At 40.8% G+C, this 21001-nt stretch overlaps 1 protein-coding gene across 1 annotated transcript; it reads right to left on the bottom strand.

The window, feature by feature from the left end:
- Positions 1–5137: 5137 nt before the first annotated feature.
- On the bottom strand, positions 5138–20084 carry LOC139579078 (sodium/potassium/calcium exchanger 2-like). Its single transcript, XM_071407315.1, has 9 exons — positions 18956–20084; positions 9136–9153; positions 7920–8028; positions 7579–7671; positions 7092–7171; positions 6798–6932; positions 6537–6626; positions 5865–6031; positions 5138–5594 (listed from the first exon to the last, which is right to left on the bottom strand). Exons 1-9 carry the CDS (start codon positions 19928–19930, stop codon positions 5345–5347), a joined length of 1917 nt encoding a protein of 638 aa, XP_071263416.1. The 5' UTR covers positions 19931–20084; the 3' UTR covers positions 5138–5344.
- Between the last annotated feature and the right edge of the window lie 917 nt (positions 20085–21001).

Genomic DNA, 21001 nt, shown 5'->3' with positions numbered 1-21001 from the left:
TACGGCAACAAACCTGCCAAGAGAGGGCCGCCCACCAAAACTCATGGACCAGGCAAGGAGGGCATTAATCAGAGAGGCAACAAAGAGACCAAAGATAACTCTGAAGGAGCTGCAAAGCTCCACAGTGGAGAGTGGAGTATCTGTCCATAGGACCACTTTAAGCCGTACACTCCACAGAGCTGGGCTTTATGGAAGAGTGTCCAGAAAAAAGCCATTGCTTAAAGAAAAAATAAGCAAACACATTTGGTGTTCGCCAACAGGCATGTGGGAGACTACCCAAACATATGGAAGAATGTACTCTGGTCAGATTAGACTAAAATTGAGCTTTTTGGCCATCAAGGAAAACGCTATGTCTGGCGCAGGCGCAAACCAAACACCTCTTATCACCCCGAGAACACCATCCGCACAGTGAAGCATGGTGGTGGCAGCATCATGCTGTGGGGATTTTTTTAATCGGCAGGGACTGGGAAACTGGTCAGAATTGAAGGAATGATGGATGGCGCTAAGTACAGGGAAATTTTTGAGGGAAACCTGTTTCAGTCTTCCAGAGATTGAAGACCGGGATGGAGGTTCACCTTCCAGCAGGACAATGACCCTAAACATACTGCTAAATCAACACTCGAGTGGTTTAAGGGGAAACATTTAAATGTCTTGGAATGGCCTAGTCAAAGCCCAGACCTCAATCCAATTGAGAATCTGTGGTATGACTTAAAGATTGCTGTACACCAGCGGAACCCATCCAACCAAGGAGCTGGAGCAGTTTTTTGTTGAATAATGGGCAAAAATCCCAGTGGCTAGATGTGCCAAGCTTATAGAGACATACCCCAAGAGACTTGCAGCTGTAATTGCTGCAAAAGGTGGCTCTACAAAGTATTGACTTTGGGGGGGTGAATAGTTATGCAGGCTCAATTTTCATATTTTTTTGTCTTATTTCTTGTTTGTTTCACAAGAAAAAATATTTTGCATCTTCAAAGTGGTAGGCATGTTGTGTAAATCAAAATGATACAAACGCCCCAAAGATCCATTTTAATTCCAGGTTGTAAGGCATAATAGGAAAAATGCCAAGGGGGTGAATACTTTTGCAAGCCACTGTATGTCGGAACTTCTTCAAGACTGTTGGAAAAGCATTCCTCATGAAGCTGGTTGAGTGTGCCAAGAGTGTGCAAAGCTGTCGTCAAGGCGAAGGGTGGCTACTTTGAAGAATCTCAAATATAAAATACATTTTGATTTGTTTAACACTTTTTTGGTTACTACATGATTCTGTGTTATTTCATAATTTTGATGTCTTCACTGTTCTACAATGTAGAAAAGAGTAAAAATACAGAAAAACCATTGAATGAGGCGGTGTGTCCAAACTTTTGACTGGTACTGTATAAAAAAAGAAAGGAACGGGTGCGTTCAGCAGGGCAATATAAATAAAGCTCATCTGCATGCTCATCGTCTTAACCAGGGTCTTGACCTGACTGCAGTTCTACACTGGGCAAATGCTCACCTTTGATGGCCACTGGCATGCTGGAGAAGAGTGTTCTTCGTGGATGAATCCCGGTTTCAACTGTACCGGGCAGTTGTGTGGGCGAGCGGTTTGCTGATGTCAGCATTGTGAACAGAGTGCCCTGTGGTGGCGGTGGCATTATGGTATGGGCAGGCATACGCTACGGACAACGAACACAATTACATTTTATTAATGGAAATTTTAATACACAGAGATACCTTGATGAGATCCTGAGGCCCATTGTCGTGCCATTTATCCGCCGCCATCACCTCCTATTTCAGCATGATAATGCAGACCCATGTCGCAAGGATCTGAACACAATTCCTGGAAGCTGAAAATGTCCCAGTTCTTCCATTCCTGCATACTCACCAGACATGTCACCCATTGAGCATGTTTGGGATGCTCTGGATTGATGTGTACATCAGCGTGTTCCAGTTCCCACCAATATCCAGCAACTTCACACAGCCATTGAAGAGGAGCGGGACAACATTCCACACACCGCAATGAACAGCCTGATCAACTCTATGGGGAGGAGATGTGTCGCGCTGCATGAGGCAAATGGTGTTTACTTCAGATAGTGACTGGTTTTCTGATCCACTCCCCTACTTTTATTTTTTTTAAGGAATTAATTTCTTTCGTTTGACTAGTTTCCTTCTATGAACTCAAACTCAGGACATTTTTTGAAATTGTTCCATGTTGCATTTATATTTTTGTTCAGTGTGTAATAAGGTGTCATATTCTATTCATGACATTTCTACCTGCAACGTTCGACTACGTTTGCCAACTGAATTTGTCCCGGGTTGCTGTGGTTCTTTTCAACCACTAGGAAGAGCTATTAGATTATGTTCTTGTATACACTGAGTGTATTAAACATTAGGAACACCTTCCTAATCTTGAGTTGCCCCCCCTCCCCCCTTTGTCCTCAGAACCGCCTGAGTTCCTCTGGGCATGGACTCTGCAAGGTGTCAAAAGTGTTCCACCAGGATGCTGGCCCATGTTGACTCCAATGCTTCCTACACTTGTGTCAAATTGGCTGGATTCCCTTTAGGTGGTGGACCATTTTTGATACACATGGGGAAACTGTTTGTGTGAAACCCAGCAGCGTTACAGTTCTTGACACACTCAAACCGGTGTGCCTGGTACCGACTACCGTACCCCATTCAAAGGCACTTAAATCTTTTGTCTTGTCCATTCACCCTCTGAATGGCGCACATACACAATCCATGTCTCAATTGTCTCAAGGCTTAAAAATGATTTAACATGTCTCCTCCCCTTCATCTACACTGATTGAAGTGGATTTAACAAGTGACATCAATAAGAGATCATAGCTTTCACCTGGTCAGTTTGTAATAGAAAGAGCAGGTGTTTGTAACCAAATCCATAATGTATTCACCATTGCACCCAATAATGAATCTTTGTATATTATAGAGGACAACATTTACTGGGTAGTTTTGACTGGTTAGTTTTGGGTGATTTGATTCTGAAATAAAGCAATTGACACCTACATTTCAAACAAAGTTTCATTTATTATCATATGACATTTTTTACAGAATGACTGATATGATTTTTACAATATTATACATGATTCAAGTATACATGATTATGATTCATATACATGATTCATACTTAAATATATGGTTTGTAACAGAAATATAAAAGCATTGCCATTCATTGTTTGTTCTGTATTATGATACACTTCCACGCCATCCATATAGTTCTGCATATTGACAGTTTTTCCCTCCTGCTCATCCATACATTAAATGTTACACACACATAAGATCCATTGAAAAAAATATCAACAAATTGCACACTCTAGATATGAAAGTGCTTTATTTTAATGTGGCTGTCTAAAGTTAAGATGTTATCTGTCATCTAACAGTGTTCTGTAGATATCAACATTGAACCCTAAAGTAGTGGAAGCAATATTGGTCTGAATATAAGATGGAATGATCCTACTTTGAGTTTACTTTAAAGTTTACAAACTGTTTGTATGCATACAAAGTGCATACACGAGAGAAAACAAATTGACAATGAGGAAATTGGCTTAGAGAAATTAACAAAAAGTGAAGGGGGATACAGTAATAAATGGAATATCTTTCAACTAAGATAATCCATTATTTTAGTTGTGAATATAGTAGCTCATTTATTTTGCCTATTCAGTTTCGGATGGTTCAATTATTATTGTTAAAAATCACATATAGTATATCCCAGTGATATGTTTTGCCATTGCCAGTCAAAGTGTAAGCACCGTACAGCATTGGTAAGGTAACAATTCTGCAGCAACTAAATAGTTTGGACATTTTTTATGATCGATCTTATAAAGGAGAAGAAACATATAGATTGTTTTACAGAGTAGAACTATTGATTATCCGGATAATATCATTCACATGCTATTTTGCTTTGGTCAATATAAAATCTTCAACCCCTATTCTGTTCAGTTGATCACAAGTGAAAAAAAAAACCTGGATGTTATTCAGATATACATGTTACTGTTTGCTGTATTATACAGAGAAAACAAGCAAACAAATAACGTATAAAAAAATAAATATTTAGATGATTTAGATGATTCTGAAGCATACAAACTGTATCAAACATGGGAAAATGATCATTTGTACAGAGTTCACAACCCCTCTTTAGATGTTTTTACACTTCACATCTGCACTGTTTGGGGTTTTAGTCTGGGTTTCTGTATAGCACCTTGTGACATCTGCTGATGTAAAAAGGGCTTTATAAATACATTTGATTGAAAGGGGTTGTTGTACACCGAAAGTGATTTAATATAGTGTGTGCCTACATCATACGGTGTGCCGAATTTCACACCTGTCGACCATTTTAGCTATTCACATTTGTCATGTTCCACAACTGATTTGCATATAGAATAAGTGGAAGTACTTTTACCGAAAAAAATGGTATTGTTACGTTTTCAACCGTAAACATGTTGTAGCATTAGGTACAGTAGATTTGCTCAACTGGATTCACCTTAATATTAAGTGTCAAACAAGTTGGAAAAAATATGGGTTGGGGTTAAGAAACAGAAGATAAATTAACATTAGATTTACTATATTATATTTACTTAACAAAACCCTCGTCATATTACTATCATTTTCTCTTCATATACACTTGAACCTTTTTCCAAACTTTGCAAGTTCATACAACCATGTACCAGTTATAAACCAAATCAGAACTGTACAAATTTTTGATTTTGATTTGAGAACAAAAACCTTCTGGATTTTGCAATTAACCATTTGTAATATAAATACATCTGAAAACTAATTTACAAAAATCAAGAAAAACACTTCCGCTTCAGCCGTGCAATCTTCAGACACTTCTCTGGCAGGTTCCACTTTCTGCTTACGACAATGCCGGACCTTTTCCAGAGCTCCACTTCATACAGCCCGTCAACGTTTTTGAGCCCGATTGACAGTTGATACCTGACTAATTCAAATATATTCTCTAATCATATCACATAGTCCTCTGGATTGGAGTAACCAGACATGGTCCCCTACTCTCCATCATAGGTGTGATTAAAATCGCCTGTTTGTCAGCCAACGACGGATTTAAACCAACGGAAGCTCTCGGATGTGGTCATGTGACGTGGAGAGAAACCCACCCCGTTGGGCAGTAGCATCGTGAATCGATCGTGAATCGATAGGTCCGTCTGCCCTGCTCAAAGTTCGCAAATTATAATCTGCAGGTTGTGCTCGGACATTTGAAATCAATCAATCACGCCAGGCTCGTTTTCTACTGCTCCTCACAACGGAAGCCCCCATTGACAACCGGAGGATTATATGATTGTGTGTGCTGTATGTGTGTGTTTGTGTTTCCAGGGGGTTTGGGGTTGAAGAGGGGCCTTCAGACGGAGATGGGACACACTATGATCTTGTCTTCCAGCATGACGCTGGTTACCAGGAAGAAGATGTATAGTAAAAACATGAGGCCTCCCAGCGACTTGCTCATCCTCCACTTGCAGGAGGCGATGGAGATGATGACGAAGAGCAACATGAGGAAGAGGAGCACGATGGCGCAGAACAGGCCGTTGCTGCTCACCTGCACCGCCTTGAAGTCATTGATTAGGCCGTAGATGAGCCAAGGGAACGGCAGGCTGGAAGGGTAGACGGAGAAACATAGAAATCACATGTACCGTTACCGTCTAGAGTAGACTATACGGTGGTAAAGTGAAAACATAGTTACAGTTGATCCTTTGACTTTCTAGGTTGACATTTTCATCATTCAAAAGAGCATAGATCTGTGCAAAACTACTGTAACATTGCAAATGTGGAGCGATAGCGCTTGCCCGAGAAAACATCAAAAGATGACTCATTCATGCAAACAGGAGTTGGAGCATTTTAAATGTGCTTTTAGACCGACTTACCCCACGGTGATGTCAAATATGTTGGAGCCTACAGAGCTGGACACAGCCATGTCACCAAGGCCTTTCCGTGCTACAATGACACTGGTGATTAGATCAGGGATTGAGGTACCAGCTGCTAATATGGTCAATCCCATGATCTCCTCTGTAATCCAGAAGGTCTCTCCAACCTGAGAGTAAAAATGGGTTAACTACATTGTTCAAACAAAGACGAAGAATCCGATTTGGCGTTATGACGTCTGGCAATAGACACGGTTGAAACTCAATCGAATGACTGGATCTTATTTGGATTGGTTGGCTCTTGTTCTATAGTCGAGGTTAACGTTGATCTGACGGGGGAGCTAGTAGGTACAACTGGAAGTAGTTGCTTAGCTGTTAGGATTATGTGTCGTGGTCACACACAGACTGATATGCTTCCACCATAATCAAAAGACCATAGGTGAGGTGATGTAATGATTGACACATTTTTGGCCCATATAACTGTCATCTCAATTCTAGAGTAAAGAATCAAGCCGGCTCTATTCATGGCATTTCTACCTGCAACGTTCCACAACGTTTTACTTTGGGCCCTCCTGAACGCAACCCTGTCCTGTATCAGGAGTCGAAACGATAAAAACAAACCCTATGTTTTGATTGGCTCAGAATGAGAGTGACAGGTGTCAGGGAGGGGCTTACCTGATGAGCCCACCACACCATGAGGTAGGAGAAGGCAGCAATCCAACAGATTGAACCAATGAAGGTTATGGGGAAGAACTTCGCGGAAGTCTGAAAAAAAAAAAAAAGGTTTCATGAAAACTTTCAATGTCCTTTTGAAGCGTCAGCGTCATAGATTTTCACAAATCAATCAACCAAACAACCTACCTACCAATCAATCAATCAATCATAGCTACACCGCAAATGTTAATGTAGTCTGAGGAGTATAGCAGCTCCACTTACCTCTCTCCTGACATCCGGCAGAGAGAGCCACAAAGGGAAGACGATGGGGAGGATAAGGAGATACGTTATTCGTTTGCGGTTCGTCTCCGGCCACTCCAAACTCAGAGGAGCGTCCTCATCTTCCTCCTCCTCCTCCTCAGCCTACCAAACAGAGAGGGGTAGGGGGTTAGAGAGAAACATTGACAGGAATACCAAGGCTATAAAACATATTTGATTGAAACAGAACTCCTTTATCCAGTGTGTGTCAGTTACTCTCTTAAACATCATCACTGATTTTGGAGGTATTTAGTAGACAAAGCCTACCGGTCCTATGTCGCCATTCGCAGGCGAAGTGACTTCCACTGTCACGTTGGAACTGTTGGGGATGCTTTTGTCTGCGTAGAGAGACAGAAATAGAGAGAAAGGCCAGGAGTTAGACTTGAAGGAGAGACAGTGAGAGGCACTGGAGGATGTAATGCAATATATATCATGTATATACAGTATATTTAAGCAATAAGGCGGTGTGGTATATGGCCAATATACCACGGCTAAGGGCTGTTCTTAAGCAAATATACCACAAACACCAGAGGTGCCTTATTGATATTATAAACTGGTTACAAATGTAGTTAGAACAGTAAAAATATATGTTTTGTCATACCTGTGGTATACGATCTCATATACCACGGCTTTCAGCCAATCAGCATTCAGGGCTGGAACCACCCAGATTATAATATAGTATATAACACGTATAAAGTATTTTAACATATTTAACATTTACGTACATTTAAAATGTAAAGCTCACCTGCGACACCGTTGGGTTTTTCCCCGTCCCCACCACCTTGACATTTCTGTTTGGCCATCTTGTGAAGAATGGATGCCTTCTCTTTGAATCGCCCTGAAACACAATCATTGCTACAGAGAGTCAGTGATGAACCCCAACGATATGAACCTAGCTACGGATTCCCCGCTAATGGAAACATAAAACATTACACATATTTTATTTTGTTTCCATTAATGAGAAATTATGAAAACATGTCTAATACAGAAACATATTAAAACAAATACATCAAATATAGATATTGGAAGTGTGTCTATATTGAAGGTGTGTCAAAAAAAACGTTGTTTTACCCCCCAGTCCCTCACCCTCACTGAGGGGGTCCAGTGTGTGGATCATGAGCTGGAAGATGCTATTCCTCATCAGGGTGTTGTGGAGGGAGGCTGATGATCCTCCTCTCTGGAGACGGGGCTTGGCCTGCAGTAGAGACCAAGGGCATAGGCTGCTTTAACATCTCTATACCAGATGATCATCTATAGCTTCAATACTAGATCATCTATAGCTTCAATACTAGATCATCTATAGCTTCAATACTAGATCATCTATAGCTTCAAAACTAGATCATCTATAGCTTCAATACTAGATCATCTATAGCTTCAATACTAGATCATCTATAGCTTCAATACTAGATCATCTATAGCTTCAATACTAGATCATCTATAGCTTCAATATTAAATCATCTATAGCTTCAATACTAGATCATCTAAAGCTTCAACACTAAATAATCTATATCTTTAATACATAGCTTTAATCTATAGCTTCAATGCATAACTCTAAACTATAGCTTTAGGTGTGGAGTCAATTTGGCTTTCAATTCAGTCAAGTGAACTGAGATTCAATGTATGAATTGAGTTTCGATTTTACTTTACTGGTTTGACCCCAACCCTGAACTCACATTGAATCTGTGTCTTTGGTACACAGTGGCGTAACAATGATGCAGTTGAACACAGCGGTACGCACAGTGAATGCACAGTGTGACGTGTCAAGTGCGTGAGTGTCAATAATGAGGGTCTTGTAGCGCAAACCAGCGGCGTATATATAGAGAGTTGATATATTTAGAGAGTTAGGTCAACTTTTGATCTAATTCTAGACATTCAGTTACATAGCACTGTTTAAATATTGCCCATGTTAACGGGGAGCCAACATGGCTGCCATAGAATGTTGAAGTGTCATGTAAATGCATCATAATGCTCCTTCTAGACATTCAGTTTCATAATATTTGTTTAATATTGCTCAAGTAATGTTAGTGGGGAGCTAACATGGCTGCCATGTTGAATGTTGAAGTGTCATGTAAATGTGTCTTAATGAAGAAACGCCATTGGCCCAACACTCTAAACACATGGCTCTGGTGCAAACTAACTGACACATTTGTAGACCTTGATATTTCATTGTTTTCATGCAGCATTGCGTTCTATGGCAACATGCTTTGTGTGCTTGCTTAAGAGCACTGGATATTCAGTACTGTCAATATGACAGTACACGTACAAATGCATATTAAGATGCAACAACAGAACATAAACATACCGTCAACTTGTTTTCCTCCTCACCCGTGCTTGCCTTCAAAGGAAAGAAGTAAAGAGAAAGAAATTAATATATGAAGTCACACAAAATCGCACATAAACAGAACATATAATCTGCAAAGAAATGCTAGTTATTGACAAGACGATGTAGCCTAATTAATTAAATAATTTATCATGATGGCTGCTTTTATCAGGATATGAAACTGTCAATAGGCCAGCCAGTTTCAAAATGATCCATAGAGAATGTACAGGTTGTAAGGCAGCTGGGAAGACAAAGCCTTTAAAACCTACAGATGCAGCTCCTTTAATCTAAAGCCAACAGTTCTTCAGAGGACATATACAGGACAGTTGTGGAGACAGAATCCCATCTACACAACTGGTTGAGAGAGAAATTCAATTGAGAAAGCATACTGATTTTCTGTTTGGAATGTAAGGTACAGTATGATACCATAGCAAGCAGTAGGTTTCCCTGTCTAAAATAGGAAAGCCATTTGTGAAGACTTATTTGAATAGGATACATTGATGAATACTATGGGACATGTATAGCAAAACAGGCTAAGATGACATGGCGTGTTGGGAATGCACAAAGCAAAATATCCTATGATTGTATGAGAACATTGGAACATTTGGTTTGTGGCGTACAGACATGCACTCCACTGTTGCACAACGTAACATGCCCGTTCTGTTAACCTCTATAGAGGATTGCTTTTGGGTTTTTTCAAATTATATATATATTCTATATCACAAGGACCGTGGTTGAATCTGTGTTTGAAATTCACTGCTCGACTGAAGGACCTTACAGATAATTGTATGTGTGGGGTACAAAGATGTAGACATTCATAAAGCATGTGAAACACTATTATTGAGTCCATGCAACTTATTTTGCACATTTTTGCTCCTGAACTTATTTAGACTTGCCATAACAAAGGGGTTGAGTACTTTTGCTTTTTAATTGATAGAAAAATGGAAAAACATTGACAATATGGTGTAGCATGTAGGCCAGTGACAAAAACATCTACATTTAATCCGTTTTAAATTCAGGCTGTGACATAACAAAATGTGGAAAAAGGTCAAGGGGTTTGAATACTTTCTGAAGGCACTGTAAAATCAATGATTTGAAATGAATGAATAACTTAAATTACAACCCTGTGCAAAGACAACAGAACTGTGCAACACCTTAGCAGAATTATAGGAGCTAAAAGTCTTGAGTTACAGGAGCAATTTGACTACACAGACATCGACCAAGTGTTAGCCATACTGTAGTGTTAGCCTAATGTATGTTTGAATTCTAAAACAGATTATGATAACCCACTTTTTTTTTTAAAAACAGAATTTCAATTATTTTCTTCAATTAGCATTGTTGAAAACCCTGAACAGCCCTGTTATTTGTCTACCAGAAAATGGGACAACAATTACACAACCATTTTGTATCAATGTAAACCGAGTCATGTAGTCTAGTTAAGTGCTTCCGTTGGAGTTAGGAGGATCCATCCACAGGCACTAGTAGCCGTCTCTCAAAGTGTTAGCGGATGAGCGTTAGCCATGTGAGCGCCCAAACTAAGGCCTTTCCAGTAAGGCAGGCTAAGGCCTTGTGCTGTGTTTGATTCCCGGCGGTTGACTGTTGCCTAATGCTCACATGGCCCTACAGGTTATTGGGCATTGAGCCTAATAACCTGCAGAGCATCTGCTGCCGGAGCTTAGGGTTAGGAACGGATGGATTGGCAAGACGGAGAGCTGTCGGAGGTTTGCATTGTGGCCTGGCTTACTGTGGGAGGCAGGTAGTCTAGCAGAACAATGGACCAGTAACCGAAAGGTCGCTGGTTCGTATCACCGAGCCGACTAGGTGAAAAATCTGCCGATGTGCCCTTGAGCAAGGCAATTAACTAATTTCTCCTGTAAGTTGCTCTGGATAAGAGCGCCTGCTAAATGACTAAAATGTCAAATGTACAGACGTGGTGACTTTTATCCCGTCTGAAACCACAGGTAAAACACCGCCACATAGTCACATTTCCAACCTGTCCCGTTCTCACCACACTGCCCAGTTTGCTTAACAGTTGGTCCGCTGCGTGTAATGTGATCTGAAATGGGCGCCATTATCATAACTAGCACACAAACATTTCACTGCACCTTTCATACCTTTTGTAAACTGTGTATGTGATGAATGCCTTTTATTTTTGATTTGACGGTGACAGGACATAAACACTGACAGTGTAAAAATTGATTCTTAACAGAACTCCCACCTAGGTCAGGAGGGGAGTGGGTTTGGAGAGTACATTGCTTAGTTTGCAGAAACTCAAGGTTTTCGGTGTAGCCACAAATAGGGTAGCAACAAATTGGGTAGACACAATACAAATATGGCAATAATATTTAGCAAATTCATCTTTGTTCAGCTGAAAAGTAATTGGCCTTATACTAGGCTACAGCTTATAGCATTAACCCTGTACTGCAGTAGGCTAAATCAGATTCACACAGAGTGTTTCTTGGTAGTCTTAAACTAATCTACTTTGAAACAAAAGTATAAACCTCATACACATGGTTATGGGCTTTAAAAAGACACCTGTACCTGTCACATATAGGGATTAAATGTATTACATTTTGAGTTTGCATCCCAATATTACACTTGATATACATCACAGAAGACTTAAATATAACAAAACCATTTGACATAGAGTTTATTTAAAATTTTTACAATGTTGATTAATTATGAAATTATGAAAAATGTTAGCAGTCCACCCATGAGGCCACTAGAGGGCGATTTGGTCATTTGACTGCAGGAAAGGGATTTATTAAAGAACAAATAATGATTTGACAAATTCTGTAGGCCTATCTAGACAAACATTTTGTGGTGAATTATGTATGAGTCGACATATAAGAACAAATACCAAAAAGAAGCACAGGATGAACTGTGATTCATATGATTATAATAGAGCCTCGTCAAACTCATAGTTATTAACTCTTGCCAAAATTATATTATCACAGAGGCATAGATGTCTCTAGGTACAGAATCTGGGATTGAGTAAACAATGCACTAATGGGTGAACCATTTGCTCCACAAACAGGGTAATTGAAGTTATTTCAAGTTCACTGATTAATAGGGATCTTTACATTCACTGCCATTGTTTTTATATCACGTAGCTTGGGCTCCCTAACTCTCTTTATACCTCTGCAATAACAATGGAAACATACTTATTTTTTTTACTTTAAGTACTATTTTTTACTTTAAGTACTATATTCAAACACTAGACATGTCCTCATAGCTTAAACAATAATTACCAAAATGCTGAGGAATGGCTTGGAGAGGGAATTTGCAGGGTTTTCAAACTCTCCATACATGAACATACATGCAAACACACAAACTGGACATACATACATACACACATACATACACACGCTGTACTATAACAAATATCTGGAAGAGAAATTCAACATATATATATATGAAATGCATATTTTTTACTTCTTTCAGTGCCTCAATAACAGGAAATAGCTAAGTCTGGAATTCAATCAAACTTGCACTGCAGAGGGTAACTGCACCATTGGAAAGTGCATGCTAGGGAAGGAATGGGAAAGGGGGATACCTAGTTAGTTGTACAACTGAATGCATTCAACTGAAATGTGTCTTCCGCATTTAACCCAACCCCTCTGAATCAGAGAGGTCCGGGGGGCTGCCTTAATCAACATCCATGTCTTCGGTGCCCGGGGGAACAGTGGGTTAACTGCCTTGTTATTTAATGCGATTAATTAAAGTGTCATTAATTCAAACTGCCAATCAAAATTATCTTTAAGATCTTCATAAGGAACACGTGAAGCTTTCAAAAATAACTATTATTCACAGTATACTGTAGCCGTAAGTTCCATAAGGCTGCCAGCCAGCCAGCCAGCCAGCCAGGGCTTTCTGCAAAGCCGGGAGTTTCTGCAAGTATCCTTGCGAGGCAGAAGTCAATTGTATCCATCTGACCCGCCAAGCTCCCAGACTTAGAGAGGATTAATCCACAGAGATAACCGTATTTAGAACAGTAATTTCAAACCCTTCATGTGAACTCTCATAACAACCTTCACATGTCACAACGTGACGTTTGATTCGACCCTCACACTTTTATTACACTTATTTTGTATTTGGTTGAATATTGGTTGTTACTTGGGTGGGGTTACAACCCTTAAGGGCCCCAGTGTCCATTGGATATAGAAGATCTTGGATATAGAATAACATGTTAAGTGTGTTATCGGTACCCTTTCTTCATGGGAAAGAAGTTAACCCAATCACAATACAAGTACACTTTTAATTACAATTAATAACAAAGACTGGAGCATAAGCAATATAGACAATACAGACATCAGCTGTTTTTATGGTCTTCCCTATTTCTGAGCCAATGAAACACACTGTAGCTGATTGGTCAGTTGTGGCCCTGGGGTTTAGCACAGGAAGTGAACCCTCACAATGAAGGTAAACATTATACTTAAGCAGGGCTCTCCAACTCTGTTCCTGGAGAGCTACCCTCCTGTAGGTTTTCACTCCAACCCCAGTTGTAACTAACCTGATTCATCTCATCAACCAGATAATTATTTGAATCAGGTGCGCTTGATTAGGGTTCAAGTGAAAACCTACAGGACTGTAGCTCTCCAGGAACAGGGTCGGAGAGCCCTGTACTAAAGATTATGGAAGCATGGTCCACAATTATTTACATGTCATTGAGAGGCATGATTGAAAGGAAAATGTTGATGGAAATACGTGAACACTGGTAGTTGCTTTCTATCTAAATCATCAGTGAGGATTTTGCCCTGCAAAATAAGCATGCAGTCTTGTCTCTTGCAAAAAATCTCCGGCAAACACTTCCTAGTGCAGTCAGATCATGCTGGTCAAAAGCTCTTAAATGTGAGTTCCAATGTCCATACTAGCATACTATTTAGAATGCATTCCCAATTAATTGCTTCATTCTAAGTACTGTATGCTAGTGTATTATACTGAAGAAAAATATAAATGGAACATGCAACAATTTCAACTATTTTACTGAGTTACAGTTCATATAAGGAAATCAGTCAATTTAAATAAATAAATTAGGCCCTAATCTATGGATTTCACATGATTGGGGATACAGATATGCATCTGTTTGTCAGTTACCTTTTTTTTTTAAGTAGGGGCGTGGATCAGAAAACCAGACCATTTACCTCATGCAGCGTGACAAATCTCCTTCACATGGAATTGATCAGGCTGTTGATTGTAGAATGTTGTCCCATTTCTCTTCAATGGCTGTGCGAAGTTGCTGGATATTGGCGTGAACTTTGAAACACACTGTCATACACATCAATCCAGAGCATCCCGAACATGCTCGATGGGTGACATGTCTGGTGAGTATGCAGGCCATGGAAGAACTGAGACATTTTCAGCTTACAGATCCTTGTGACATGGGGCTGTGCATTATCATGCTCAAACATGAGGGGATGGCGGCGGAAGAATGGCACGACAATGGGCCTCAGGGTCTCGTCGCGGTATCTCCGTCAATAAAATGCAATTGTGTTCATTGTCCGTAGCTTATGCCTGCCCATACCATAACCCCACTCTGTTCACAACATTGACATCAGCAAACCGCTCGCGCACACAGCGCCATACACGTGGTCTGCAGTTGTGGAGGCTAGTTGGACGTACGGCCAAATTCTCTAAAACAACATTGGATGCAGCTTTTGGTAGAGAAATTAGCATTACATTTCTGCAGAGCTCTGTTGGACATTCCTGCAGTCAGCATGCCAATTACACGCTCCCTCAAAACCTGAGACGTCTGTGGCATTGTGCTGTGTGAAAAACCTACACATTTTACAGTGACCTTTTATTGTCCCAAGCACAAGGTGCACCTGTGAAATGACCAGGCTGTTTAATCAGCTTCTTGATATGCCCCACCTATCAGGTGAATGGGTTATCTTGGCAAATTGAGAAATGCTCACAAACAGGGATGTAAACAAATGTGTGCACATCTTTGAGAAATAAGCTTTTTGTGCGTATGGAACATTTCGGGGATCTTTTATTTCAGCTCATGAAACATGAGAACAACACTTTACATGTTGCTTTTACATTTTTGTTCAGTGTGTATATATAGTGGATATAGAGAAACATAATGTGAAAAATATCCTCTTCTGTTCATTGCTAGTTCTTTGAGTCACTGTAGGCTTCTGTGTCTTTAGTCAGTCAGCTTTAGTCAGTCAGCTGCAGCAGGTTAGTTACATCATGCCCAGGGCTCGATTCCCGATAGCGATGGAACTTATGCTGCGTTCCTATACAAGTGGGAAGGACGTAATTACCAGTTGTGAAGTCATGAATACAGTTGGACGCATCATGCATTTACGTGCTTTGAACTTTGTCAAGAAAGGCTGATTGGCTAATGGCCAACAAGCTGCGTCAACCATAAACTATAAGTACAGCTATCATTCTTGTAAACAAATTATCGTGTTCCAAAACCATGTTAAAAGATTGCGTTAAAAAAATAATGTTAGTTGTTACATTTAACTGCCGAAAATGCAGTTATTGAGGTAATTTCCTTACTAGGCGACGTCAGAGGTCAGCATGTGGGATAAATTGGAGCTCAGGGATGATAGACAAGTTTCCCACTACTAATTAGGAGTTGGAGGGGAATGTAATTGAAATGTTCCAGTCATATGGGGTAAATACCACCTTCCCAATTGGTTAAATGCAGCATTAAGCTTAGGAGCGTTTTAACAATGCATCGTTCCTATAACAGCTGAAGATCTTATGCGTTTCCCAAAACACCACAAAACGTTCAGTGTTGTTGGATCATATGTCGATACTGATAGGATCGAAAGAAAGGCAGCACTGCTGTCGGATCAGCTTTGGCCTTTCAAGTCTTACTTTAACAGTATAATTATTCCACAATACTGACGACGGTTCAGCTCCTATATAGATATTATCACTTATGGCTGCAAAAATTGAGGCAGATTATTCTAATGCTAACCCTATACCAATGCACTAGATCATAAATTAGGTATTGCGCACATGTTGTTACACAACATTAACTATATTGACGCAATTACATACAGTAGCCTAGAATTAGCACACAAAAAAACTCAGTTGATTGAACATTAAATTGATGTCAATATGGTTTAAATATACAGGTCTTTACTGTACTTATTTGAATTCAGTCATCTTGATTTTCAATTAAGAATATTTTTATCCCTTGCTTGTTTGTAACAATTGCAAAAACATTGGCAAATTTGTAACTGAAGTTATCGGCGGCTGGTCACAGAAGATACAGATAGGCCTAAACATATTGATGCTATGTTTAGTGTAGATCTTCTGTGTATAAAGTAACGGAGAATGGCAAATACGCATCTAACGACACACTTAGCTGTTGTACGAGTGGTCTGGAGGAAGTTGGTAAATAATGAGCGTTTTCAAGTGCAACTTTACTAACGATGGTTTTGGGAAACAGCTCAGAGCTTTAACGATGCTCCTACGAGGGTTCTAACAATGAACTTAGCCTTGAGATGCTTTTGGGAAACTGGGCCCAGCCCAGGAGTCAGTCGCATTATATTTGCTGTCGTCACAAATTGTAATCAGATAAGGGTTTAAGAAGGATTGGAGTCTTAGAATAATCAAGTATGGTGAGTTCTTCCTGACTTCCTGACTTCCACCATCTTACATATATATACATCTCTCTCTCTCTCTCTGCATATATATATATAGCTTGGGTTAAGAACACAGACTACTCTGAATGACAAAACAATAAACACAATTGGTTAAAAAAAAAAGTTTTTAACTTTTCCAAGTGTTGAGTGAGTTTTGCTCTCCACACCAGCAGTAGCACCTGGCTAAAATTACCTGTGGTAAATGGATTGGAGGATTTGCAGAGGGATTACTTAAGAACTACAGACATATGAGGGCAAGCAAGTCGTACATCATGTGCTGGCTGGTTAACAAAAAGCCCTAAGGAGTCAGACCAGTACAAGGATGAGAGACTCCCTGTGAACAGGGCAGTTTTCACAGAAGGACGGAATACAAACAGAGTTTTTATATCCCCTTGATGATAGAAATAGTAATCACCTCTTCAAGTTGGGTTTAATAATGGCACTTGCATCTCAACGTTAAGATCCGAGGTGTGAAATGAACGTACCACACATCAAATAACTACTGATCAAATACTGTATGTCATGTGAAGATGTAAGAGACAAGTTTGCCGCTACCCCCTAATTGTTGCTGTCACTACAACATTGGTTCTTATATAAAGAAAAAAATGTGGCTCGTAATTTATTTATCATTAATTCATTGAAATAAGTATTTTTAAAGTACTGCTTGCTGGAATCATATATCAAACCTCATCGCTAGGTTTTTCTTTACAATATCTAGTGTCTCAATGTGGTGAGACGATGATAATAATTAGTACGTATGGATATTATTTTCTTCTCAATGCCAAATACAGGCCTATAATCTAGTCCAAATTGCACAGTAGTGTTAAAGTATAAACCCCTGAAGATCTGGAATTGGGATGCAAGTCAAGTCAAAAGCTACAGGTAAGCCCTAACAATCACAGCCAACATCCAGCTAGGGTTCACCTGTGCTCCGTAAGAGTGTGACTCTGAGTATATAACATCTGAGAGCAATGAATCAGACTCCAACTGAAGACAAAGACAAGAACACAGCATGTTGGACACGTGTAGGAGATATGTCACAACAGTAGAGTTTTGAATGATAATGATGCCGTTTTTTTTGTATTTATTCTATCTTTATCTGTACACGTCAATTTATTTGCTGTGTCTTTTGGGGTTGTCCCTACATGTTTGATCCCACGGAAATGTATGTATCGCCTCCTTAAAATCTGAAGTTGGGTTGGTGTTGTTTTTTGACATTAAGGCCAGCTTTACTAGCTAGCCGATCTTGATAATAAAGTCATGATGTTTAGTACATGCGGGAGTTTCATGAAAACGGTGAATGCTCAAGCTACTTTAGCCTACTGTTTTTAGCTCAACTCTGGCCATGAAGAGATGTTGATTGAATACAGCTGTTGAGAAGTTGGTTCAAGGGGACACACTGTGCAGTGCACATTGTCGGGCCTATCCACTCAAACGTGTCTATCCTTTGAAGAAATGTGGCCACACCAAACTACCCTCTGGAGCCATGTTGATACTAAAAATTGGATTCTCCAAACATTGAGACCTCGTCAGAGTAACCACCCTCCCCCATTTGCAGCCCGTTACAGATATTGACAGTTGGTTGGTTCCCATGTTTAAAACTCCCTCAGATAACCACAGACCACTGAATTCAGTATACCAGTTAACGTGTAACCGATTTCCTGTAGGTCGATGAATGTCAAAGTTAATGACAAAGTTAATAAATGGTGTGTAATTACAGTATCCATCATCAAGAAGATAAAAAGTCTACATATTTATTTCTTAAATGGCATATAAATATTTCCTAAACATTGGTTGTGTAAATGTGTCTTGTGTACAGTAATATGTCTAAAACATTTAAGGGAAAACTAGATTGTGTAACGTTAGTTGACTGAATACTACGAGTGCTGTATGTATGGTGAGCCAGCTTTGCAAAGGGCTCAGAGGCCTGGTATTTAATATGGGAGTGGATGGAAGACTCCATGGAGCAACCTGCTTGGTGGTTTGACTTAGTCATCACGAATAGGGAGGGCCATCTCTGTGTGGCCATGCACAGGTGACATGCAGCTAAACCCAATGTTAATCCCTGGGCAGGCAGAGGTTTGGCGTCTGTCCGTCTACCTGGCGCGCAGGATGACTTTTAAATACCCTTCCCTTACGCTGCACGCGAGTAGCCTCCTGCCAAAAGCAAAAGGAACGGGAGTTAAGAATACATCTGGGGAGGAAAATGTGGCGGAAAAACTCACCTTAGGAGCGGCCTCCATCTCTTCCACTTGATTCTGGCCCAATTTACTCTTTATGAAGGTCTCTACATCTGCATTGAACTTCATAAATGTCACATAACTCAAGTAGCACATCAGCAAGGCGATACTTTCCCACAGAAAGATCTGGTTATCCAAAAAGAACAGGATGAGCATCAACAGACCAATGATGTAGAAGGAGACGTCTCTAAAGAGGGGCCACCAGGTCAACTGGAGAACCTCCCTGGAGAACAACGCGCACATCCCGATGACAAACAGGATGTTGAACACGGCCGAACCCACAATGGTTCCTATGCCCACGTTGCTGTGGGAGATGAACACCCCGATGACGGAGGTGAAGAGTTCCGGGGCAGAACCCCCGGCCGCCATGAAGGTTGCCCCGGCAACGTCGTCCGAGATCTGTAGTTTCTCCGTGATCACAGTCAGGGCCGGGACAAAGAACTCGTCGCACACAATGGCTAAGGCGATGAACATGTACAACATCCCAAACATGTGCAGACAGACGGCCCCCTGCCTTCTCTCCTCCAGGTTGAAGAGATCTGTGGGGTAGTCCCCCGGGTTCATCTCATCCATGGAAGACTTCATGGCCACGGGCATGTCCTCCATCATAGAGACGTTGTGGCCTCCCTGGTGCTTGGTGGTGAGCAGAGTTCTGTGGGGGGCCGACTGCAGTAGGTCTCCCCCGGACATAGCAGCGGGGGAGGAGGAAATTAGATCACCTCCATTTCCATCAAGCCCAGTAGAAGAAGTAGTCCACTGAAAGGCACCCAATGAGAAGACTGTGCTGAGGGTCACGATGCTGAGGACGAAAGCTAGAATCCTTATGGGCCTCAGTTTTCTCCGGACGTGGAGGTAGTGATGCCTTCTGCTCAGGGGGAAGGAGTCCTTCTGGGACCCAATGTCAGCACCTGGGAGCATCAGTTCCATCGCTGTTGCATAGGTGGAGGCTGAGGCTCAGGCTGGCTGTGAGGCTGCTCTGGCTCTGGCTGGTTTAGCACGAGCGCTTGCCTTACAGTGTCGAGGAGAGCATAGTCCTCTAAACACAACAACCGACAGGCCCCTGATGTTCTCCAGGGTCTGGGGCATATAAAGGTTTCCTCATATTAGTGTCTGGAAAACACAAACGGGGAAGAGAGAGGATTATTACAAGGTAAATCATCACTCACATCTGTAGAAATATCAACAGGTGCAATGTGAACCTTAGTTTAGACTAAGTTATAGGCCTAGGTCTAGATTTATATACACTGAGTGTACAAAACATTAAGAACACCTGCTCTTTCCATGACAGACTGACCAGGTGAAATCTATGATCCCTTATTGATGTCACTTGTTAAATCCATTTCAATCAGTGTAGATGAATAGTTGGAGACAGGTTAAAGAAGTATTTTAAAGCCTTGAGACAATTGAGAGGTATTGAGAGGTATTATGGTAGTAGGTGTCAAGAACTAAAACGCTCAACAGTTTCCTGTGTGTATCAAGAATGGTCCCACCACCCAAAGGACATCCAGCCAACTTGACACAACTGTGGGAAGCATTGGAGTCAACATGGGCCAGCATCCCTGTGGAATGCTTTCGACACCTTGTAGAGTCCATGCCCAACGAATTTAGACTGTTCTGAGGGCCAAAGGGGAGTGGGGATAAAATGCAATATTAGGAAGGTGTTCTTAATGTTTTGTACACTCAGTGTACAAGCCCTGTGTCTCAACATTTACTGTACACCTACCAAGGACCAGTAAGCTATAGGCCTAGTCCTTCTTTCTTTGAATTCCGCTTTAATCAAAATTGGCAAGTTACCACGGGCTAAATTGGTTTCAGAGATTATTCAGCGCTATCCCAGGGACCGGTGCCGCTCACGGACCAGGGCTTGAGAAACACTGCGATAGATCACTATTGTCTGCCCAATCTAATGTATATACTCTAGTTGGTGTGTTTGTACGTAACCATAAATGAAATACAGCTGTGTTACCTTACAGATGAATCCTACCCAGCTATCTGTAA

Source organism: Salvelinus alpinus, chromosome 6 (genome assembly GCF_045679555.1).
Source record: "Salvelinus alpinus chromosome 6, SLU_Salpinus.1, whole genome shotgun sequence".
NCBI lineage: Eukaryota > Metazoa > Chordata > Actinopteri > Salmoniformes > Salmonidae > Salvelinus > Salvelinus alpinus.
Note: the sequence above shows the minus strand (reverse complement) of the source record. Positions and strands in the feature narration are given on the sequence as shown.